The following is a 25,735-nucleotide window of genomic DNA, read 5'->3' as shown; positions in this document are numbered from 1 at the left end:
GTTCCCTGGAAACTACTCACCAGAACAGGGAGCATCTGCAAACTGCCTGCCCAGCTTGAGAACATGCTCACAGAAAGCCAGCCAGCAAGAGAACATATATAAACTGTACATGTGGCCAGAAGTATGCACAACAAGCCAGCCAGCACAAGGGCATTTCAGCACATTCAAATCCTGCTAGAGCTTGTACAGCAATTCAATTTTTATGCCAGCCTACAAACGTGCTCTTAGGCAGGGCAGGTCTACTTTACAAATGTACAGCTCTCCTGTTGGCGTAATAACTCCACCTCCGCAAGAGACGGTAGCTATGTCAGCGGGAGAAACGATCCTGCCAACGTAGCGCTGTCCACACGGGAGATTATACTGATTTTTCACACCCCGAGCAACGTAGTTATACTGAAGTAAATATGTAGTGTAGCCTAAGGCAGGGAAAGTCATCAAAGTCATTGTTAATTTGAGTCCTACTTTGGGCAGAAATCTGGAAAAGGTTGGAAGGTACATTAGTAAAATCTGTCTCTGTAAGGGGTTGGGGTTGGTTGGTTGGTTTTGTTTGTTTTTTTAATTTGGGGGCATGTAATCAAAGCATTTCATATATTCATATGAATGAGCTGGGATCTCTGTGTGTGGGGGGAATTAAGGTAACACTAATCTAAACATTGGAAATCCAGAAAATGAAATTAATAGTTAAGATATGCATCACCCTTGTGGGGAGTGTGCATGTGTGAGCGGGTGGTCTCGCCAGAGTGTGCAGGGAATGGGCCCGATTTGGAGAAAGGGTAGATGGGGTGGACCCGCAGCATACCTGAGGAAGCCTGGCTGAAGTGGGGCAGAAGTCCCAGCTGGAAGTGGGTAGTTGGAATAGGGGGCCCAACTCAGTGTGCAGCTCTGGCTACTTGACCAAGGTCCTCCAGTTAGTTGCTACCTGTGATATGCGTACAGTGCTAGTGGCTTAATGGGATGGGCTGGGAAGGGGAGGGGCATCTGGAAATGTTGGTTGGTGGGGCAGCGGGGGGATTGCATGTTATGGGGAATGGTGGGGCAAGGGGTGAAGAAGGAGAGAGACACACCAGCTTCTCTCATATGCTTAAAGTTACTGTAACAACCCGGAAATAAAACTGTCCAAGGTTTGGGACCTAGACCATGGATGAGAATTTTCTCTCCAGCCCTGTCAATAACGACACATTTCAAACATTCTGAAGCAAAGTTAAGGGAAACACCCATGCAACCTTACCTCCACCCTCTTTGAGCAATGCCCATAACACACATACTGACTCTCTGCCTTTTTGCTGTAATGGACAAGTACTTCCTGCACTAGCCCGACACCCAGATCCTGAGCCTATTTCCTGACAGAAGAACACACTTACAAAATTTATCAACCACTTCATACCCCTCACGTTTTCACACAAGTATACTGTCCCCTACCCATCATTTGATCCACCGACTGCTTTTACACCCCACCGCACTACTGACAATATCCTTGGCAAGAAGACCCCAATGCCCTGCTACTGACACAACCTACATAATTCTGTATTGAAATGCTGCAGACTGGATCTTCAAGGTACACATGTGGGCATTTACCTTTACGCTGTATTTCCTGGTTTTCTGACATTTGAGTTTTGCTGAACTGGAGGGCATTCTGGGAGGGCACGAGCTATCACTGGTCAACCTTAACTCTTTTTAACAAAGTTTTTGTGCCATTTAATTTCCAATATGGCCAGAGACTACTTGCAGACTGCTAGTGCTATTGGGGACCATGCACAGCAACCTAACCCAAAATTGCAAAGTATCAGAGCACCCTTACTTTTTCCCCCCATCTAATTTATCTAAATATTTTTTAACCCGTCCTTTCCCTATTTGGCTTATGTTCCTTCCCCCTTATTGTTAATATTAATTGTGTCTAATATCTTGTCACAATTTACTTTTTCAGTAAAGACTGAAGCAAAATAAGCATTAATCACCTCAGCCTTTTTGATGTCATCTATTTTTAGCTCTCTTTCCCCACTAAATAGAGGAACTATTCTTTCCTCTATCTTTCTCTTACTCCTACTGAATGTATAGAACCTCTTCTTACTGCCCTTTATGTCCTTGCAAGGTGTAACTCGTTTTGTGCCTTAGCCTTTCGGATTTTGTGGTGCTCTGTGAATTTTGTGGTGGCTTTTTCTGCATACTGTAGCACTTTGTATCCTCTCGTATTTCTATAGAAGCACAACACAAGTTAACAGATAGAAGAATTACACGTTTTCTCCTTCTAATCTCAAAATATAAATATTTGATGACTTTTGACTATAATTATTCATTTCTTCTGGCACATAAATGGAATTTCATCTCTATTTCTTCTTATTCCTCTTTTTTTTCAGATTCTCTCACTTGGCATTACTATGTTCTGTATATTAATTATTATTAAATATTATCATTTGTTAAACACCAATAGCATGTTTGGCCTTGTTTGAGGCACACAAAAGCATGGATTCATGAAAAATGCTTGTTGGAGGCTTTAGCAGTCAACGTACATTCACATTTTATTGTGGATGTGGGTGGCTGGCATTGAGAGGGTAATGCCTTTGAGCAGAATTTTAAAATTCTGTGCAAGATTTATCTACATGCTGAGACAAATTCTCCTCTCAGTTGTGCATGCGAGGCTGTCATTGATGTCAATAGGAACTGCCTGGGCTCATCTAAGGTCAGTATTTAGACACAGACCACAGTCCTTATTTGCAGAATTTGGACATTACTCCACTGTGTTTCATTTTAAATTGCAATACAATACCAGGCATCAATTTCCTTTGAAGACTTTTATTGCTCCTAGGATAGGTATGTTTGAAGATCCCTAACTGGCTTCACCCAAGCCCACAGACAAAGGAGTGATATGGACCATCCAGCAGAAAAGGAACATGCAGACCTCCCAAACAATCCCAGGTTTCTCCTACAAAACCTTCTGTCCTGGTTGTAGCAGCTGCTGTCCTACAGGGCTGGCTGGGCTCAGCTCCCTGTTCCAGGCATTGCCACCTGCTCTCTCTCCCCTTCCTTATCCCTCACAGCCCCTCCCCTCCCTGCTGTCCAAGGGTATATCTACACAGAAAAAAACAAAACAAAACCCTGCATCAGCAAATCACAGATCCTAGGTCAACTGACTCAGGTTTGCCCTATAGGGCTAAAAATAGCAGTTCCTTCTCAGGCTTGGAACCTGGACTTTGAAACCTGGTGAGGGTCTCAAAGCTGGGGCAGAATGTCTACACTGCTATATGTAGCCCCATTGTGCGAGCCTGAGTCAGTTGACCTGGGCTCTGAGACTCACTGCTACTGAAAAGAAAAAACTGGTAGGATTTGTCAGGGAAAGCTGTCTTGCCCACTTTCATGCCAAGTATGTTTGGTTGACCATTGAGTCTGATGAATACCTGTTGCAGGTCATTCTGCCCTGTAGCACTTCCTGTTGATTTAGTGTGGTGGTGCAGGCACTCCTGGTCTCAGTTTCTCTTTTCTGAGCCCCTTCTACACAATCAAATTGAGTGAAAGACAAAATACCCATGCTGGAGATCTCCTTTATTAAAGCTAAATAAACTTGAAATAAAATTCTCTCCCTTTGGGTTCAGGGGTTGCACATCCCTCCTCCTTGGAGCCTGTGGTTCTCAGTCCTGGCCTCTAGTCTCTCCCCTTGTGCTCAGGGGGTGCCACAACCCTCCTCTTGGGGCCTGTGGTTTTCTGGGAGTGCCTCTCTCTTAGGAGTGCGTCTCCTTCTGTGAGCACCTCTCTGCAACCGAGTCCTGATGCTCTTTTATCAGGCTGCCTAGATAGGCTTGTTTCCCTTAAATCAGTTCATCAAGGTAGCCTGGGCCCAGACTCTCCTTAAATGGGCTCAGTAACCCCAGTGATAATGCCCACATATCTTTTTGTTTTAGAGTTATTTGCAGGTACAGCAACATATATAACTGTCAGAGCAAATTGTTTTGGAGACTCAGAAAACTAGTATTCAGTTTCACAGAATGTTTTATTATTCAGCTAGTTAATGGGTAAGTGCTCAATACTTTAGTCTGTATGTCTTTGTAGTATAAATATCATAACCAAGACTACAAACAATGAACAAATGTATCAAGACATAAATTCACATATGTTATGCAGTACACAGCAGGCAGCTATATCCGTTGGGATATTTTCTGTCTCAACACATAAATTACACTATATCACAGTAATTGTTATATTTTAGGGCCTGAGCCAAGCATCATTGATTTTAATGGGAGTCTTTCCTTTGACTTGAAGGGTCAGATTAAAGTAGAGGTTCCCAAACTCTGGCATGCATACTCCTGGGGGTATTCAAGACATCTCTGGGGGGTATGCAGGAAAAATTGTGTAATGGTGGATTTTATTTATTAATTATTTTATGTATTACATTTTCATAATGGGCTTCGCAGACAAATCTTTAAAACTCTGGGAATTTGTTATATAAAATATGGTAGTTAATTTACTTCAAGATGTACCAATGAGAACACAGGTACACAAAGACACTGATGTACAGAGTCCTCACCCAGGGCCAGATTTCCAATTAGGCACAGTAGGCACATGCTTAGGGGTGCCAGCATTCTAGGGGCACCTTACCTCTCTAAAATTGTGTGCAACACAAAGGTCAGCTGTAGGCAGGGGGCGCTGAAGATGTTGTGCCTAGGGGTGTGTAAGGTGTAAATCCGGCCCTGTCCTCACTTCCAATCACCGTACACTGCGGGTTCAGTTGCCCAGCAACTGTCCAGTCTAACTTAGCTCAGAATTTAGGGGGTTTTTTGGTTGTATATGTCGCACTATAACTATATCTGTACATAACAGTGAAATATGGACAAATGGCTAAAGACTGGTAGTGTTAAGAAGAACACACAAAGTATCAATGATGAGAAGGGCAGGGGTACATGGGCAGCTTCTAGATCTGGAAGGGGGTACACAATAAGAAAAGTTTGGGAACCTCTGGATTAAAGAATTATTAGATAATTCATTCAATATAACAACACCAAAAATCTTTATTCCTTTTGTGAAATTTTATTCTTCTTGATGTTTTTAAACAGCAATGCACCTAGTGTGAACAGGAGGACCTGAAAAAAGGAAGAAACAATGGGTTAAAAATTAAAGCAGGTCAGTTTTTTATGCTCATTCATATCTAAATTTAATCTGTTGCAGTTTAGAGGCCAGATCCTGCTCCCATTGATGCCACAGTAGGCAGAACAACAGGAAAGATAGACCAGTGGTTAGAAATGCTAACATAGGACTTAGAAGACCTGGGTTCAGTTCCCTATCCCTTTCCTAAGCTTCTTGCGTGACCTTACCCAGATCATTTGGTCTTTCTCTGACTTCGATCCCCCTCTGTAAAATGGGAATAATAGCACTTTCCTACCTCATGGAAGTGTGTTATGAGGCTAAAGACATAAAAGACTGTGAGGCACTATGGGAATGGCGGATAAATAATGTAAATTTTGCCATAAACTTCATCTGCCCCGAAAACACACCAATTGGAAGAGATGGTGAGCAGAACAGAAAATCCTAATAGTAAAATAATAAAATATCTGACAGAGAAAAGAATCCAGCAGAATATACCTGCAGATCAAAATGCTGCTCACAGATCAATTCCTTAAAGGGCTGTATGTCAGAAGAGATGGAGAAATCAGTTCAGTCAGAATATGAATTAGTCTGTACCACATCCCAGTACTTAATATAAATAAACCCTAAACCTTTTTTTTATTACTAATTTGGCCAACACTGATAATGGGGAATTCCACTGACCTTCCAATATATGACAGTAGAACAATAAAAGTCTATGGAGATACAAAGTTAGATTCTGCTCTCAGTCTCAGTATAAAACTGAGATAACTGAATTTCCGACTCAGTGATTTGGGGTCTGAGCCAACTTCCTTTGTGCTCCAACAATTTCCATTGGTGGCAGTGGGACTTTGGGGTGCCTTTGGAATTCAGGGTGAGTCTTTGTTGTAATTAGACACAAATTTTGTTTTGTTTTTGCAGAGTTTATAACTTGTTTGTGATATACTTTTCTCATAAATTTGAGAATGAATTTTCTTCCTCGCGTAATTTTGTGCTGTTTGACTTAGTGCACATGTATCAATTATTAATAATAATTAGGAGGAGGAGAAAGAGTATGGTATCATCTCTCAACCCCAGTAATGGACCAGGACCCCACTGTGCTAGATGCCGTACAAACACACAACAACAAGATTGTCCCTGCCCCAAAGAGCTTACAATCTCTGTAACTGACTTTTCCTCCACTGCAGGTGAAAGAAACAAGCTGTATAAACAAATAAGAGAAAGGATGGGCATCAACATCTCTGAAGAAGTCTTCACTGCTCTGGGCATAGGCGTGGGAAGTAGCAGTGTGGGGGTGCTGCAGCACTCCCAGGTTTTATGGAGGGCCGGTGGCCCCATGCCCTGCTCACCAGTTGCTGGGGTGTTTCCCACGCCTATGCCCTGCTCCTGGCCCTCCGCCCGCCCTCAGCTCCCCAACCCCTCATCTCACCTGGAGCTCAGGTCCTGGCCATCCCCACCAGCCGCTCCCAGGCTTCTGCTCCCAGGGCCTGCCCCACTTCTAGCCCCACACCTGAAGCTCTGCTCCTGGGACCCCAGCCACCAGCCCCGCTCCCCAGCTGCTGGCCCCATGCCTGGCCCCACAGCTGGGGTTCTGCTCTTGGCCCTGCACATGGGGTCCAGCCTCCTGGCCCCTGCCCGGGGCTCCGCTCCTGGCCCCACACCTGCCCCCAGCTGTGGCCTTGGCCCCTTTACCCCTGTCTCGGTCCCCCTTCCTGGACACACAGCCCTGCTTCCAGCCTCAGGACGGGGTGGGGACAGACAGGGGTAAGGGGACTGGCTTTAAGCACCCCCACTACTAAAAATGTTCCAGCGCCACTGGCTCTGGGAATACTGTTTCTGAGGCTATGTCTACACTAGAGACCTTACAGCAGCACAGCTGTACCAATGCAGCTGCACCACTGTAAGATCTCTCATGTATCTACTCTATGCTGATGGCAGAGAGATCTCCCGCCGGCATAATTAAACCACCCCCAACAAGCGATGGTAGCTATGTCAGTAGGAGACGCTCTCCCACTGACATAGAGTTGTGCATGGTACCACTTATGCCACTGGCGAAACTTCTGTTGCTCATGGGAGTGTTTTTTTCACACCCCTGAGCAACAGAAGTTTTGCCAACATAAGTGGTAGTGTAGACAAGCCCTTAATTACCAAAACCACCAATAAATAGAGACTTATCTTGCTCCCGTTGAAGTTAATAGAACTTCCTACATGATTTTAATGGGGCAGGGTCATGCCCATAGAACACTAAACTTATCTTTGTGGGTCCCACTAGTTTATCAATATTTTCTTATTTAAAAAAAAAAGCAAGTACTCTTACCTCTACAGTAAGCAGTGCAATATTAATTGCAATTAAGGCCAAAGTGTTGTTTTCAAACCACATTTTAATATACTCGTCACATCCCTAGGCAAAAGCAGATGAATAGTTATTAACTGCAAAATTATTTTTGATTCCTGGATTCAGACTGCATGTTTATAACATGTCCCTTTTCAAATTTTATGCAACAACTTCCTACCAGGGATTTACGGGTTCTGCTACTTACTCATCAGAAGGCAAAGTCACATTAGTGTATAATGCTGAGAGTTGGGCCCAAAACATTTTCAAGTGGTTTTTTTTAAATGTTTAAACCAATTTTTAAAAGTAAATGACTGAATCAGTTACCTTTTCACCCAAAAGTACTGGGACTAATGGCTGATCTAAGGGGAAATTTGCTTTTGTAAAAGCATATTGATGGATCCTCATTCAAGCATCCAATCACTCTACAATTGGATACTTAAAAGGGTATGTTTAGCTATTGCAAGTTTACTGTGATTCCCACTTATTATTCATCTCAGGATGGATTTATCTGTCTTCTGGATCATTGTTTGTGTTTGTTATACCAGTCACTTCAATAATTAATAAATTGTTATATAGGAAACAAGCTGAAAAGTAAAGAAGGGTCATTGTTACTGCAAGGAAAAGGTATTGTGCAGGTCTCACACTAATATAAACTTCCAATCTCCATGTCTTTTCCTCTTTCCACTTCCCTGATTTTGAATAACAGTATGTGTACATATTCAGAAATCTTGGAATAGTGTAAAGAATAAAGTTTTTTTAGATTAGGACTGCTCAAAGATTTTCTGTTGAACTGTTTTTCAACAGCAAATTGGATTTTTGATTAAATGAAAATTTTCATGAAGAGTCTCTGTTTTTCTTGAATTTGGGGATGAGGGGGTTTCTAGGAAAACGGAAAACCAAAAAAGGATTTCTCTTGTTTTTGACTGAAAGCTTTCAGTCTCTGGCAGTTTTCAAATAAAACACTAATTAGTTTCAGTTGTCAAACCATAAATATATAAATAAAAATATCTGGTTTTGAGCCATTTGCTTTTTTGACAAAAAGTCTAAATTTTCCATGGGGGAAATAATGCTCTAATATATAGATGAGAAAATATGTCTCTATATCCCATTAAATGACCTGCTATCAGAGTTAATTCATTGCAACAACAGGGGACAGTACCAACTTGATGTGAAAAGAGTGAAATCATAGAATCATAGAATATCAGGGATGGAAGGGACCTCAGGAGGTCATCTAGTCCAACCCCTTGCTCAAAGCAGGACCAATCCCCAACTAAATCATCCCAGCCAGGGCTTTGTCAAGCCTGACCTTAAAAACCTCAAAGGAAGGAGATTCTACCACCTCCCTAGGTAACACATTCCAGTGCTTCACCACCCTCCTAGTGAAAAAGTTTTTCCTAATATCCAACCTAAACCTCCCCCACTGCAACTTGAGACCATTACTCTTTGTTGGCTGCTAGTTCCCTTTCCGTTGAAATTCAAGTTGCTGATTAGTATCTACAAACTCCTCAATGATCTGGGTCCTATTTGTTGCTGAAAATCTCTTTTTTTTCATGCCATGCCATTCCAAAATATCTATGATTGACATGAGGTGCCTTCGGCTGATTGTCTGAAGAATATTGCCCAAGAGCATAGGATTATGGTATTCACTTTGGATCCTGCGCCTCTCGAATTTTTTCCCAATGTAAGGTTATATGCGATCAACTCTGGGTGTTCTTAGGAAGTATGGTAAAATGTATCTGTTTGCTCCAGCTTTCTAGTAACAGCAATCTGATGGCCCTAAACAAGCTTGTCCTTCTCTTTTATAATTAGATAGTTCTGATCTATCAGGTTCTCAGATAATATGCTTCTTATTTTTCTGCTTGGGATTCTTTCATTCTGTAAAGTGCATGCAGATGTTTTGGTGAAAGACAACTTCTAAATAGGTGAATACACTGCTGGCATGATACAAGTAACAACAAAGCTAACAATTATGTGTTGCCAGAGCTTTTATGTTATATTCTTCACTCCTTTTCTGTAGCATAGATGTACTTGCACTCAGCACAAAATGGTGGACGGCAACAACTTTAGTACCGCACAAGCTACCGGTAAATGTTCTCTCATGACTGACTCACTCTGTGATGCTCCCAGCTCCTGTTATCCTGAGATCTCTGCCTTGATCTAGAGTTTCCTGTGTGGTAGACTCCGAAAAAGTAACAACCACGCCAGCAGCCTGCTCAAGAATGTCTTTGCTTTAATTATGAAGATCATTACTACTGTTTCAATTTTTTTAAAGGCACTTATAGTTTAATTAAGATTTGGAAAGAGTTTTCAAAGGTTAATTTAGGGTATGTCTACACTAGAAATGTAAGTTGATCTATATTAGATCAACTGATAGCCACTGCAGTAGTTACTGTGGTGGTGCATGTCCACACTACCCTACTTGAGTTGGTGGGATGCGCCCTCACCAGGAGCGCTTCCACAGACCTAAGAGAGGCAGTGTGGGGAGCTGAAAGCCTGGTCTCTCAGCTCCCTGCAGCAAGCCCAGATGCCCCACAAGCTCTGGGGCTCCTGATAGGCTCTCCCCCCCACTCCCTGTTCCCCGCCAGGAGTCGGGGGGAAACCACCAGGGGCTTCTTGCCTCCCCATTTCCTGCCAGGAGTGCCGGGGGGTCGGGGGGGGGGGGAAGCCACTTGGGCTTCTCACCCCAGCTCCCAACCAGGAATTCTCACCCCAGCTCCCAGCCAGCAGGGGGTCCACTCTCACCCAGCTCCCAGATGATAGCAGGGTCCAGCCACCTCCAGTGGAGCGAGGGGCAGCTGGGCTTTAGCTGTCCAGCTTTTTTATCAATTTCACGGCTTCTGCCTCACTTTGACCTAATTGTGTAGAGTAGACCAGCCCTAAGTTATCAAAGCTAGCTACTGGGTTCACTCAGGTGAAATAAAGTTGCTTATTCCTTACTTTAATGTACACTTCATTCTCGGGGGCATCACAAAACCATTCCTTCCTATTAGATTTTGTACATGAACATGGGACGTGATTTGTGTGTTCTTTATTTTCATTCTCTTCCCAGTCTGTAAAATTGTGTCTTCCACAGCATTCCAGCTGGAAAAAAAAAGATCCTGTACTTTTAATGCCAAAACAAATAAAGAACGACACACGGTGCCCCCAAGGTAGACAGAATTATAGTACAATAAGAGATATTAGTAATAATGTCAGTGATGTAGTTTATTCTTTAAAAATATGGTTTATATTGTCTCACCGTCCTCTATCATGTAAGAATCAATCTCTTTTCCAAAACAGCCATTGCATATATTTGTAATATGCAATGGCATGTATGGAATGTTCATTTTACATGTGTATATTAGGAGAGGAATATGTTCTTAAAATGTATATTTGAAAGGAATTTCTATTTGTGGCACTAGGGTCATGACAGAACTACTAAAAATGTAAACTGGATATGTTGTGATCATGTTTTTATTCCAGGACAAATGCCAAACATTTGGACCACCACACTCAGCCTTCATCAAGGTTTAAATGTGAGCTAAGAAAACATTCACTTTATAAACTGTTGTTTATTCAGTCAAGCAGTAGAGGCACCAAACTGACAACAGGCCAGGCCACAGTGAAATACTACCAGAAAGAAAAGAGAAAAATCTGTAAAAATAGCAAAGGAAATGGAGTGCATTTCCATAATTAGGGCCAGATTTCTAAGGAGTACAGGTCTGATTTAGCCACCTCTATAAGAGCAAGATTTTCCAAAGCACTCACAACTCAGCAGCTCTTATGGTGGCACAGTAAGATTTTTAAGAGCTCAGCTCCCAACATGCTGAGCTCTTTTGAAAACCTGGCCATTTACCTAAATGAGAGTGGAGCTCTTTTGATAATCTAGCCCTAAGGTCCTCATTTTAGGGTTAGCACTTGGCAAAAAGCTAACTACTATCACAAAATCCCATGGGGTCAGCTCTAGGCATCCTTCCCAAAAACCTGTTTGAATATCAGTGGTAGAACTGTTTGGAAAACTGAATTTCTGCCCTAGGGGAAATTCTAATATTTCAACATTTGTTTTCATCCTAAAACAGCATGAAAAGTTGAAATATCAAAAAAATAAAAAAAAACGAAAAGAAAAGAAGAAACAATTCTGAAAAATTTCAATTTGGAAATGTCTATATATTTTTATGTCATTTTTGACACTTCACAATATTGATTCAAAATGTTTCAGGTTGAAATGTCAATTCAAAAGGAAATGTACTGTTTAGAATTTTCCTGTTGAAAAATCAGATAATTTAGTCAAAAATGACATTTTCCTAGAAAAAAATTTTTCAATGAAAAACCTTATTTTGCTGGAAAAACTTATCAAGCAAAAAGCTGTGAAATCTTAGGTTGTGGTTGTGTTTTTCTAACAATTGTTGATGACATCACACAAGAGCTGGAAGCAGAGCGGGGAATGCTGTCTTAGTTTATGATGATGATGTCACAGCACCAGCTGTTGCTGAAATCAGAACTTTGCAACTCAGAGAAGGAAGAACAGATTTTCAAAGAATGTTTGTTTTAAAATGTATCTGCAATGCAAATTAACTTGTAATTGCAAGGGTAGATACTGCTGTGAATTATTTGGGATCATAAATCATTGCCTATCATTTGTAAAGAACTTTGTAGGTCACCTTTTAAGCAATTTATCTCATGGAAAATGATGCTGCTATTAAGGACTTCTAACAAAGGAAACTGTTCATGTCTCACCATGTAATGAAAATGTTTATGAATGCTCTGAAATATTAGTAATAAAATGTTGATATGCAGGACTAATGTGGCTTTAAGTTGCCTGTGGCAGTCGGGGCTGGTGAAGAGAAATATAGCACCAGCAGGTGTTCTCACATGCACTTGGACACTATGGTGATGAGTATGGTATAATGCATTGGAGAGATCGGCATTGCCCCTGAGGAAGGCACATGACAATTCCCTTGTGATTGCTGCAACAGTGTGACTCCAACTATACCCTCTTACAGGATACAGTTTTCAATCCTCTCCATGCTGGGACACCTCCATTAGACAATGTACATGGAGTTGAGGCCATGGCCACATCCTGCCCACATCCTTTGTAGTTATTAGCATTGGCCAAGGCATTAGAGAATTCTTGCCCTTATGCTCAGGGGCCTAATTAGGCCAATGGCCTACAGTGACCGGAACTGTGCCTGCCCCTGCACAGGGTGGCAAAGCAAGGGGTGTGGGGGAGAGGCCTTTTGCACATCTGCAGAGCTAGCCCTATCAACCCCATTGACATCCAGGTTTTCAGTTAAAGAGTAGTATTACATCTGACACCAGCTGCCATGCTATATAAGCTAAACAACAGTTTTTCAGTCAGTGCTTTATGATATAAGGCTTTTCATGTGATAAAAGGTGATAGAATATTTCTGGAGTGGTGATTTTTCAATTTTCTGCTTAATTGTCTGCTGCACAGCATTCAGAATATTCCACTCATGTTCTCTTCCAGTCAGATTTTTGTTCCCATAGTTAGAAATAACGGCATCAATTCTGTCATTCCACAATATCTGGACCTGTTAATACAGAGCATTTACCATACACACTGGATGATTGAAAATAAACTGCTCAAAATACTGTATTATTAGTATACAGAGGTCCCAACTGAGATCAAGGCCTCATTATGCTTGGTAGTGAGAAACAGTCCTTGTGCTGAAGAACTTTAGTCAAAATAGACAACATAGGTAAAAGGTGGGAAGGGAAACTGAGGTACAAACTTGAAATGACTTGTTAGAGATCACACAGCAGGTCAAAGGCAGAGACAAAATCATCCTGATCTCCTGTCTCCCACTACAGTGCCCTATCCACTAGACCATATTGCCTCTACTATGTCTTCTTAGAGTTCTGATGAAAGAACGTGTATGTCAGCAATGTGTTGTATACTCTGGTTTCATGAAAAGGCTCAGGGAACTGAAACCTGGACATTTCTGTTATGGAAGGAGGCCTTCAGTGTTTCCACTTTTGGGAAAGGGGATACTGCAGTCTGTGTTTTTTCTTTTACTGACATTCTGCTTTCTCCAAGGGCCACCTGTGAGCAGCGTTGCTTTGGCCTCTTTACCATATATAAGAACACGGCCATGGCAGCAGCAGAAAAGAAGAAAGCAAAGATGAACAAAGTGGTCCAGTGTAACAGCAGCCTCTAGGGCATTGCAGTGACAGATCACAGGGAAAAGTGTGGCTGCACAGAGGGCATGAGTATCATATGATGACATGCTGTAGGTCATAGAAACATTTCATTACAATGCAAGCAAATGGTAAGTCTCTCTCTGCTACCCCACCCCAATTAGCCTATTCATTCTGCAGACATGGCTGGAAGCTCTGCATTGTGAATGATAGCATGTTAGTGTAATTTATTATAATACCAGACCCGCATTATAGTTAGGATGAGATAAAATTGTATTTCGTTTACTGCTATCTTTAAAATAACACACACATGAGCACGCGCACACACACACACACACACACACACACACACACACACACACACACAATTCAGAATATATCGTATCTGTTCAAATATTCCAATACAGAAAATTATTCTGTGACAGGCAGAACTCAGTCAGCATTCATTACTGGTTAAGAGGCAAATTCTGGTGCCACAGCGAGACCCAGATGCAGCAGAACAGATGCAGTTCTACTGTATAGTGTGGTGATAGGAGCTGGCTTTGGAAAACCTGCACAAGAGCCTGCACCCCCCTGTGCATGCTGAGCCTTGCTTCATGGGGACTCCGTTTGCATTCCGATGCAATAGAGTTTAGGGAGTATGGCCAGGAGAGGGAGGGGTCAGGACTGCTGTACAGAACCACCAATTACTGCCCTCCACAGAGCAGCAATGCTGAAGTAAAGTGCGTAAACTACTATATGAAGGTACAAAACAGTGGAGTATCAGGCCAACAGCTTTGCACAATCTGTAGCTGCTGCTTCCTATTGTTAAAAAAAATGAAGGTATGTAGGAGTCAATGGCAGATGCTGGGGAGAGAGGTGTGTCCTAAACCACAACCCTTGCAGAATTAGGCAGCTAGGTCTGGGATGCAGGGAGGTGCCTATTTCTGCTCGTGATTCACAGCTAGTAAGCGTCTCCTGGAGTCAGGTTCCTAAGCCATTTTTTCAAGAATAGCAGCATTGCACATCTAACTCCACACAAGAAGGCTGGGGGTGGGGGGCAAAGAAATGAGACAGGCTAGGGGCCACCTCCTTTATAACCTTTAGTTCAGAGGTTAGGGAACTTACACACCATGGGTGTCAGAAGGGAAGAAAGAGGTTTCCCACCCTCTGTGTGCATGCCTTAACCACTAGACTACGGGATGCTCTAATGTGGGGCTCGCAGATGCCTTGTCTACACTAAAGGGAAAAGTTAATCTAAGCTATGCAATTTGAGTTACATGAATAGCATAACTCAAATCGACGTATATTAGATCTACTTACTGCAGGGCCCCCACTACACAACATCAATGGGAGACACTCTCCTGTCAACTTCCCTTACTCTTCTTGATCTGGTGGAGTACAAAAGTCGACGGGTGAGCGATCAGCCGTTAATTTAGCAGGTCTTCACTAGACCCGCTAAATCGACTACCGATGCATCGATCGCCACAGCGTAGACAAGCCCTCCATCTCTTTGGTTGAAGACTTTCCACCTTGTATTAAACAATATGCGTAGGGCCAGCAAATGAGTGAGGATAACTTGATAGCCCAGTGGGTAAAGCATTCACCTTAATGACAGGCAACCCACATTCAACTCCCTGCTTGTTAGGTGGGGAGGGATTGAAATGGCATCTCCCACATCCCAGGTGAGAACTGTAGCCACTGGGCTAAAGGTCACAAAAGAGGTGTGAGTTAGGCATGGACCACTTTGGGGCCTGACTCCAAAAGAGGGTTCCCAGCTGTGGACTGCAGACCGTGGTAGGTGCCTCTCTGCAGCCCAGACTTAGGCACCTATCTGCCTGATAGGGGCAAGGCTTAGGTTACATCCATCTCATCAGCATCTGGTGTTGAGTAGCTTAGGTGGCTCCTCGCCTACCATGCTCATAGTTGTGGATCCCATTCTCAGGCACCTATCTCTCCCTGTGCATTGTAAAGGAGCCTATGTGCCTAACCCAGCATTTGTGGATTCCAGTGATTTTCAAGGAGCCTAAAAGTTAGGTGTTGCAACACTTACTGTTGTAACATCTAAATCTTTTGTGAGTTTAGGTGCCTACAGGTTTAGATTGCAGCTGAGCAGCGGTTTTGTGGATTGCAGTGGTACCTAAATCTGGGACTTGGGTGCCTAAGTCCCTTTGTGGATTTGGGCCATAGTCATCACATAGAATTTTTGCATTCACAGACATGCTGGCTGTGCTTGCATTTAAAATAGAACTTAAGTTGACAAATAGTGTAATTAATTCATATATTTTACATGTCATGGTAACAATTACTGTTGCTACAAATTGCAAGATAGATGCAGTTCTTACATAGTGGTTAATGATATCATTCATGTTATAAAGCTCATTACATAAGCTAATTATCTAATTTCAGCATAATTCTTTTATTATTCTTTAAAAATACATTAATTCCCCATTAACAGTCATTAGAATTTTACAAAAGGTCTAGCAGTGGCAGTGCTAATGTATTGTACATTACCTACACTTCTTATATTTCATAAGAGAAAATACCTTCTGTCATGTGAACTACTTTAGGACCATCCCATCTAACACAGTTCCATATTTTCCTCCACCCAATCATTATCTTGCAGAAACATGTGTTCTATGTGGTCTTTAATTCAGCCTATATGTTCCCTCTAAACTGGGATAATACAATCTGAACTATAGCGCTACGGTCATTGTTTACACAGTCTTTGCTTGGACAGTGGGATTAAATACTTGGTACACGGAAGCCTGCCCCTTTAAGGGACAATGGGACTTTTGCCTGTCAGCACCGCACCCCGCTTCACCTGTGCTGGGTATTGAATTTAAGAGGAAGGAAGCGCAGTTGTGGGCAGCTGGCTGGAGAGGTGGGTATAAATCAGGCAGAGGTTAAGGAGTGGCTGTTCAGGAAATAGCACGGAGCAACTCAAAGGAGCCCAGGAGGGTGAGATGGAAATGAACCTGGAAAGAGCAAAAGCTCAGCCCTAGGGTGGGCAGAAGAGTGCCTGAAATTAAAGGAGAGAAGACAGACCCCTTGGGAAGGAGGGGAGCCTTTGGGTTTTAGATTTGGATTCCCCAGAAGGGGTGGACTCTTGTTAATGACTTAGTTGGAGGGCAAAATCACTGCAGCAAGTCAATGGCATGGCGAGAGCAGGCTGAAGATTGTGTGGGGAAACTGGGGTGGAAATGCTACATCTGCTGCTCTTGCTGCAGGGGGGTTCTCTGGGATAGTGAGTCATGTAACAATACCTGTGATTTTCTAAAGGCCAAATACCAATGCTGCTGGCCTGTACTGTGAGAAGTTGAATTTTATGGGGAAAGCCCCCTGGCAGCAGCCAGAGGTGTGCCATGGATCCCCACCCTTCTGTCTCTTCCTTCCCACTTCTGTATGCAGCAGTGGAGTCATCGGGGAGTTACGGGAATGTGGTGCCTTCCCAGATGTCTTGGCGTGGGGTAGCATCCAAGCTACCTGGTGGCTGGAAAGACAGCGAGTGAGCCTTCTCCCAGCCCAGCACCAGAGCTGGCTGGCATCTTCTAAATGGAGATATCAGCAGGAAGTGGGCCCATTAGCCCACAGTGAAAGGTAGTGGGGTGACACCTACTCAACCCACACTCACAAGCACCTGTATCCCTTTCAAGCTCCCCCTGGGCAGATCTATTGGTGCTACTGCTGACCAGAATATCCTTGGCTCCTGCACAGGAGAAGGCTGTAAAGACAGTCTGTGGAGGAGGAGGTGGGGAATTAATTTGCATGAGAACCTTCCAAGTCTCCTTGGGTTCCAAGTGGCTCTGTGTCCCCTAATGTGTCAGCATGAGCATACTTGGGCATATTAAGTCCACTGCAGAGCTCCCATCTCAGTGCATAACATATCTCTGTACCCCCATAGGGATTGGCCCTTAATAATTTTAGCAACAATTTAAAATTAATAACAGGTCTATATGATAGAAAGTTTACATACCTCTTCTTTTCTTATATATATTAGCACTAGCATTGCAACTTGGACACCAAACAGCAGGACTATGAGTCCTGGACACTAAAAAAAAAAAAAAAAAATATATATATATATAAATAAGAATTATTGCACAACAGAACATTGCATGGAAAGCTGCTTGCTCCATAAACTGAAATCTGATCAGCCATGCTTATTATTTAGATGTATTCCAATAAAAGTAAGGAAATATGTCTCTATAAAAGCAATCAGAGAGCACAATACATAGGTATCGCTGCTGCTGCCATTCAGGATTAGGCCACGGCTATATATACAGTGCTGCAGCGGCACGGCTGCACTGATACTACGGCGCATCTGGTGAAGACACTCTGTGCTTACGGGAGAAAGCTCTCATGTTGGCATAAAACACCACCTCTGTGAGCAGCAGAAGCTATGTCAGAAGCTCTCCCGTTGACCTAGCGCTGTGCACAAAAGCATTTATGTCGGTGTAACTTATGTTGCTCAGCGGAGGGGGGGATATTCACACCCCTGAGTGACATAAATTTTGCCAAGATAGGCTGTAGCGTACACATAGCCTTAGATATTAAGTAAGACACAAGTTGATGACACTAGATTTAAAGAGGAAGTTTTAACTTTTATTGAAATAATGAGCAAAGTTACTGGTAGGTAGCAGAGATGTTAAGCATCATAATTACAGAGTAGTTGCAGTATATAGTGCCATTCATCTTGAAAACATTGTGAAACACTTAGGGTGAAATCCAGGCTCCTTTGAAGTAAACTATTATTTATTGGTATTATCAAAACAGCTAGTAGCCTCCCGGCCCCCGCCACACAGCCCCCTGAACATTCCTCCGCACCCCCCCTTGGAGGGCATGACCAACAGTTTGGGGACCACTGTTATATGGGATGGTAAATATTTCAATTATTCCTTCTCTTCCTATGCTTGCAAGTCTTCACTTTCAGAAAGGCCATAAAGTGAGCACTGCTATCTCTGCTGAGCCTGTCCCTGCTAACATAAGTCAAACTGTGAGCCTGCTCTGCGGAGTCTGCTGTGCAGCACACAAGTGCTTCATTTCATCCACTGAAGCACTGCACTCAGGAGACCTGACTCCACAGAGCACCACAGCTTGCTGGGCAGACAGACTATTGTCAGCAGGAGGAACAATGGTTTAGAGCAGCGATTCTCAAACTGTGAGTCAGGACCCCAAAGTGGGTCATGACCCTGTTTTAAGGGGTCGCCAGGGCTGGCTTTAGACTTTCTGGGGCCCAGAGCTGAAGCCGAAGACTGAGCTTTGGTTTCCGTTAAGCTTCAGCTTCCGTTTAGCTTTGCCCCCATCTGCCCGGAGCGGCAGGGCTTGGGCAGGCTCAGGCTTTGGTCCTCCCTCGTTGTGTTGTGTAGTAATTTTTGTTGTCAGAAGGGGGTCCCGGTGCAATGAGGTTTGAGAACCCCTGGTTTAGAGTGAAATCTGATTGCCCTGTTGAGGTTTTGTCTGAGGGAAAGGGACACTTTTTCTTGAACAGTTCCAAGAGCACAGGGAATACAACATGCAATAGCACTGCCAATTTACAACTGAAAACAGCATCAAGTAGTAAATTAAAGTCAACCAAATGTAAGGGTCTAAGTGAACTGAATGAATTCTCCCCTGACAGCTAGCTGGGATGGGGAGAGACTTCCGGAGCAAACTTTGTTTACATGAGCACACCTACTCTGCATAGATACCTGGCAGATAGAGCAGTATTGCTTAAAATAATCAACTTTGGCTGGTGTTGGGTTACTAATCACTCTACTATTGAGTGCAGGGGTTGTGAAATGCCAATACCAATGTTGTTGGCATTATTGTATGAATACAGAAAAGCAGGACTGTGCTTAACCTGTCCCAGATTAGGGGGTCACCCACAACTGATAGGACCTCGTTAAGCCATGGTCTCAAATGCCAGAGCCCTGTGAAAGGCTCCCTAGGAGGCCCCAGACTGGTTTAACCTGTTCTTCCCCACTGTTCAAAGAAAGAACTAAACAGGCTTCATTAGGAGCCTCTTTGTTATTTTAAATGCTGAATCAGAGCTGAAATCAGTTGTGGTGGGACTGTGTTTCTGCCCACCCTGCAAAGAGCTGAAAATTACTAAGAGACTGATGTGCAGCAGTCATAGCAGAGAGACAGGTGGCTGACAGTTGGCCGGTGAATGAGCGAGGCAGTGAGCAGAATGAGAGGCTGGTGAGGCAGTAAGGAACCGTGGTTGGCGGGGTGGCCAGATGGCAAGGAGCAGCAGCTCGCGGGGCAGCCAGCCAAAGCAAGTGCTCAGCTGGCAGCACAAGCAAGGTGTCTTCTTCCCCAGGTGGGAGATGAACTCACACAGACGCACCTCTGAACCCCGAGTCCTCTCTGACCAAGCACAACCTCTGTGAGTGGGGTATGGTAAGGGAGCAGAGAGGGACACTGTTTCAGAGTAGCAGCCGTGTTAGTCCGTATCCGCGAAAAGAACAGGAGTACTTGGGGCACCTTAGAGACTGACAAATTTATTTGAGCATAAGGTTTCATGAGCTACAGCTCACTTCATTGGACGCATGCAGTGGAAAATACAGTAGGGGGATTTTATATACACAGAGAACATGAAACAATGGGTGTTACCATACACACAGTAATGAGAGTGATCAGGTAAGGTGAGCTATTACCAGCAGGAGAAGGAAAAAAAAACTTTTGTAGCGATAATCAAGGTGGGCCATTTCCAGCAGTTGACAAGAACATATGAAGAACAGTAGGAGGGAAAAATAAAGATGGGAAAATAGTTTTACTTTGTGTAATGACACATCCACTCCCAGTCTTTATTCAAGCCTAATTGAATGGTGTCCAGTTTGCAAATTAATTCCAATTCAGCAGTCTCTTGTTGGAGTCTGTTTTTGAAGTTTTTTTGTTGTAATATTGCCACTTTTAGGTCTGTAATCGAGTGACCAGAGAGATTGAAGTGTTCTCTGACTGGTTTTTGAATGTTATAATTCTTGACATCTGATTTTTGTCCATTTATTCTTTTATGTAGAGACTGTCCGGTTTGGCCAATGTACATGGCAGAGGGGCATTGCTGGCACATATCACATTGGTAGATGCGCAGGTGAACGAGCCTCTGATAGTGTGGCTGATGTGATTAGGCTTTATGATGGTGTCCCCTTAATCCTGCTTGTGGCATTCTCCCTAATTAATGTCAGGTGCCTTCCCTCCTTTCATGAAAAGTTTCTTTTCTACATTCAGACTCTGTGCTTGCGAGTGGGCAAGTATTGCCTCTCAGAGGCACCCATGGGTAGTGTGTAATTTTCTCAGCTCGAGTCGGGGCTCGAGTTGGTTCTTTGTTGCACTGTTGAAAAGAAACCCCTAGATATTGAACCCAGCCCTGATTGCTGCTGGATCCATCTGGCAGAAGGGTTATACAAATAATTCAGTAAAATAATCTGGCCTGGTAGCAAAACTGACAATGCAATTGTTTTTTTTCCAGTACTGTCACTGCAAGGTGAACCTATACTGTTAAAAGGGTAGCAAGATCTACAGCATACTGTAATTCCACAAGGTGTTGCTATAAGTGGGTCTTTGCGGGAAGCAACCTTTATAGTCTGAAACTAAAAAGGAGTTTTACAAATTACTTCAGAGGCTAGAGGCATTTCCCCTCCCCCCCAGAAAAGAGCTTACTGATAATAAACTAAACTAATGTTGCAAATGTAGCTAATAGATAAAATTTTCAATGTTCTAACATTTTTAAACCCATATGCTTAATGCTCACTAGTATTGTGACTTGATAAAAGCAATTTGCTGCAGCTTATTCTCATCTGGTTATGTATTCTCTTATGCCACACAGCTTCTTACATCATGATCTCTCATTTTATATTCACTCTCCTTATCTATTTCTGCAGAACTTCGCACGTGAACAGGCATTTGGTAGAAAGTAAATAATAATATTGGGACACTCTGTTCCTGTAATATGTTCATTGACCGTGCTTTGCAAGTTAACATTTTAAATCTGGAGTCATTTTACAAGAATGTACTTACCAGAATTAGAAACCATCTGATTTCTTAAAAGCTTCCTAGGAATCCCAAGAATGAAATAAAAAAAAGGATGAATCCAACACCAAGCAACATATAAGAAATATATGCTACCAAATGGCTTTCACCTGTGAGAACTGAAACAAAATGAATTCATAAAATGTGATTCTTTTTTTCTTGGTAACTTCCACTTCCACAAAACATCTGCCATCAAAACTTCTTCATTTTTAAAAATTCATTGTCCCAACTTTTTTAATACCATTGTTGAAAGACGGAATTAGTGAAGTCACCAAATGAAGTTATTACCTGCACTGCTAGATCTGGCTAAAGAGACAGAGGTCTGCTTTTCTCTTGATATTTCGCTAACTCCCAGTATTGTTCAGAGGAGGTATACACTCAGTGGTGAGCTGAAGCCGGTTTGCACCAGTTCGCTAGAACCAGTTGTTAAATTTAGAAGCCCTTTGAGAACCGGTTGTTCCACGAAGGACAACCAGTTCTAAAAAGGCTTCTAAATTTAACCGGCCAAAAGTGGCACCTTAGGCGCCGACTCCATGGGTGCTCCAGCCGTGGAGCACCCAAGGGGAAAATTTGGTGGGTGCAGAGCACCCACGGGCAGCTCCCCACCCCACCCCTGGCCCCAGCTCACCTCCACTCTGCCTCCGCCTCCTCCCCTGAATGTGCCGCCCCGCTCTGCTTCTCCGCCCCCCAGGCTTCCCGCGAATCAGCTGTTTGCATGGGAAGCTGGGGCAGGCTGAGAAGCAGGCCGCGGCTTCCCGCTCAGGCCCAGGGATGTGGAGGTGAGCTGTGGCGGGGGGCGTGAGGAGGGGCGCCCGCACCGCAGCAGGTAACCTGGGGGTGGGGTGGGGCATACAGGGGAACCAGCTCGCCTCTGCCACCCTCGGCCTGAGTGTGAAGCCGCCACCTGCTTCTCAGCCCTCCCAGGCTTCCTGCCAAACAGCTGATCTGCGGGAAGCCAGGAGGTGGGGAGGCGGAGCGGAGAAGCAGAGAGGGGCAGCGTGTTCAGCGGAGGAGGCAGAGCGGAGGTGAGGTGATCTGGGGCTGGGCGTGGGGTTGGGAGCTGCCGGTGGGTGCTCTGCACCCACCAAATTTTCCCCGTGGGTGCTCCAGCCCCGGAGCACCCAGGGAGTCAGTGCCTAAGGTGCCACTTTTGATGTGATCAATGGTGGAGCGGCCGCTCCCCCTGCTCCCCCTCCAGCTATGCTCCCCTGCCCCTAGGAGCCAGAGGGACCTGCCAGATGCTTCCTGGAAGCTGCCCGAGGTAGGCACCTCCGGGACTCCCCACCTCGCCCCCCGGCAGGTGCCTCTGGCTCTTAGGGGTGGGGTGGGCACCCACTATGATGGCCAACGAGACCCTCCTGCCAGGTTCTGGGGGCAGTCAGGGGTGGGGGGTGGATGGGGCAGAGGTCTGGGGGGGGTCATCAAGGAATGCGGGGGGGTTGGATGGGGCAGGAGTCCCGGGGGGGCGGGGGTGAGCAACGACCCCCTCATGGGGTGAGGAGGGAACTCGTTGTTAAGTTTTGGCAGCTCATCGCTGTATACACTCACATAGAAAGTAGTTCCATTTGTGAGAGTTCAGTCTGAAACCATAGTACAAGGAATTCTGGGACACCCAGAGTTGTCCAGCAGCACATCAGATGTAAACAAGGATATATATAGTAGAGTTGTGTGAACAGTTCATAATGAAACCAGAGGACACTCACCTGCTTATAAGTTTGTTGTGCTCTCAAAATTAATGCTAGATTCACAAACTCTTTGGGCATGGGTCCAGTCCTCCTTAACTGGAGGACCAGGACTAGGCTTCCATTTATATTTTATCATCTTTGTGGACATGAGAAGATGGTTGTGATTCCACCCTCCACCCCTCTACATTGTCAGTGTCTTGTGTCAGAGTTACTTTACTGACTAGATGAGTTGTGGTTCTTTGTCACTCAGACAGGTCTTAAAGGTGTGGCTCCTCACAGGTGGGAAGGATCCTTATCTCAAGAAGTAATTCTGAGAGGGACTTCAGGAGTGTGGGTATGTGCTTCCTGCCCATGGGGAGAAGGCAAAATGGTTGGTGCTAATAATGCCAGCAGCAGGAGGGGAGCTGCCTCTATACTCTATTGCAGAAATAAAGAGATGTGGTTTTGTTCCTTAACTAACCTTGTTCTCATGTCATTATTCTGGGGACTTTGCCTAGCTGTGCCAATCTACTGACAAGTAGACCACAAGGTCACATAATGCTTTTCAGGAGAGAGCTTGCTTTCCTCCTCCCTATGTTAGATCTCTGGGGGTAACCATTTAGACCACTCTCTGCCCCAAAGGCTGACATGGGAGGAGACATCTAAGGTGAACTCTTTCTTTCCCTTCTTCCATGTCTACAAGAAAGATTTTTGGACCTTTGTGACCTTCAAATCACCTCAGTGTTGATATCTGGGACAATGTAGTTGGCCCCTTCCTCCACATTCAGCCTTTGTGGAGGTGGTTGCTCTCTTCCGAGTCTACATAAGAAATAGCTTGTGAATCCTTGAAGATCTTTCCTATTATTACAGGTGGGACAGGGGCTCAGGCCTGGTCTATACTTAAACTTTAGGTTGACCTAGCTATGTTGGCTACATTCATACCCCTGAGAGATGTAGTTAAACTGACCTAAGCTCTGTTATAGATGCTGCTCAACGGAAGAATACCTCTTCAATTGCTGTTTTAAGGGTCTATGCTGTAGATTTCGTTCCCTCAGTTTGGCAATAGATTTGTCCAGTGAGGGACAACATAAATTACAGCAAAGTTAATTCATTGCATTTTAATCCAATGCTGCCACCTTGTGAAGAAATTCAATAATTATTTCTGTTAGCTTGTATATGTTTTGCTAGTCATGGAATGCAGAAAAAAATATCTATTTATAGTCACATAAAACAGTGAATAAATTGTTTCTGTCAATTAGAAGCCACACACCAAACATCATAAGCATAAGACCTAAAACCTGAAAATAATGGGTTTTTTTTAATTAATACAGTTGCTGAATAATATTTACCAAGTTATTTAACTTGTTAAAAATAAATCAAGATTCTTACCAAGAAAATTCCATTGAAGATGCTTAGAAAGTATTTTAGGATTAATATTTTATCTCTCGGTTTCATTCTCCTTCTTTTTCTGAGTTTTTAATGGCTTCTGAAAATATAATTATTCATTCAACATAAATCATTCGTTCAGTATAATGAATGAGATAAGTAACTCCTTCAGTATATGTCTGAATACAGTTCTATAAGTGTAAATATTTAAAACTGCTATTTTGAGTTACAAAGTGGCAGCATCATCAGAGGTGCCAAGATGGTTGACACGTCAGGGCTGCCTTATAGCTGTGATCGGTCTTACATTTTCTTTTTCAGTCTTTTCTTTATACATCTGCAAAAACTTTTTGGAGCAATAGGGATGAAGGTCTGTGTGTCAAAGATGTCAGTTATGGTTCTGTCGGCTACACACTTACACAGCACCACTGTGATCATGAAGCTCCCACTTGGCTGCTGCTAACCCTGTAGGCACCTTGACTCAGCACCTAACATTGTTGGATCATATTAAAGAAGTTCTGTATTAAAATCACAAATGAGTTTGATTCCCCATAGTTTAAATTCCAGGGTATTACTAAGTAAGAGGTCTCTTGGTTTTTGGTACTGTTTCTCTCCCTCTCTGTGTGAAACTTGCAAGCTGCTAATTGTGTTAGTACATTCTAAGACAGAGTCTGTTCTCAAAGCAGTTCTTTCTAACAACAACTACTCACACAGAGAGAGACTCAAAGCAATACTCTGTAACAACAGAAACAGCACCCAGAGACTCCCCACCCTTTTGTTGTATTCATCTCGCTTTAATCAACAATTGTGATTAAAATAGAGATAGAGGATGTATGTGGATGGATGCTTGGTGTGGATAATAACTGAATGATCAGGGAGGTACCAGCCTAAGAATCCAGTGTCCATCGGCTGAAGAAGGTGTCAAGTGGAAATAACCAGAGACCCCCAGAGGTCAGACTGGAATCCACCCAACAGCCTCAAGAATGGGAGAACCAAAGAACAAGATAACATCTGGTAGCACGGTGCCGTCAGGAATGTGCCATCTGCTGATTGATTCAGCAATAGCATGATGAAGCAATTCCCATAGACTGGCATAGGAAGAAATTCCTATAAAAATGGACTCTAGAAAGTGAGAACTTTGGGGTCTGATTCTGCA

General features: G+C 43.6%; 1 protein-coding gene across 1 annotated transcript; it reads right to left on the bottom strand.

Annotated features, from left to right (window-relative positions):
* Positions 1-4,151: 4,151 nt before the first annotated feature.
* On the bottom strand, positions 4,152-24,651 carry TSPAN19 (tetraspanin 19). The gene is given in 9 exon segments (XM_075124745.1): positions 4,152-5,069; positions 7,388-7,471; positions 10,343-10,486; positions 11,405-11,411; positions 12,833-12,936; positions 17,499-17,573; positions 21,521-21,651; positions 24,422-24,494; positions 24,586-24,651. Coding segments are annotated over 9 exon segments (756 nt in total). The 3' UTR covers positions 4,152-4,997.
* Between the last annotated feature and the right edge of the window lie 1,084 nt (positions 24,652-25,735).

Source organism: Caretta caretta, chromosome 1 (assembly GCF_965140235.1).
Source record: "Caretta caretta isolate rCarCar2 chromosome 1, rCarCar1.hap1, whole genome shotgun sequence".
NCBI classification, from domain to species: Eukaryota; Metazoa; Chordata; order Testudines; family Cheloniidae; genus Caretta; species Caretta caretta.
This window is presented reverse-complemented; position numbering and strand designations above follow the sequence as displayed.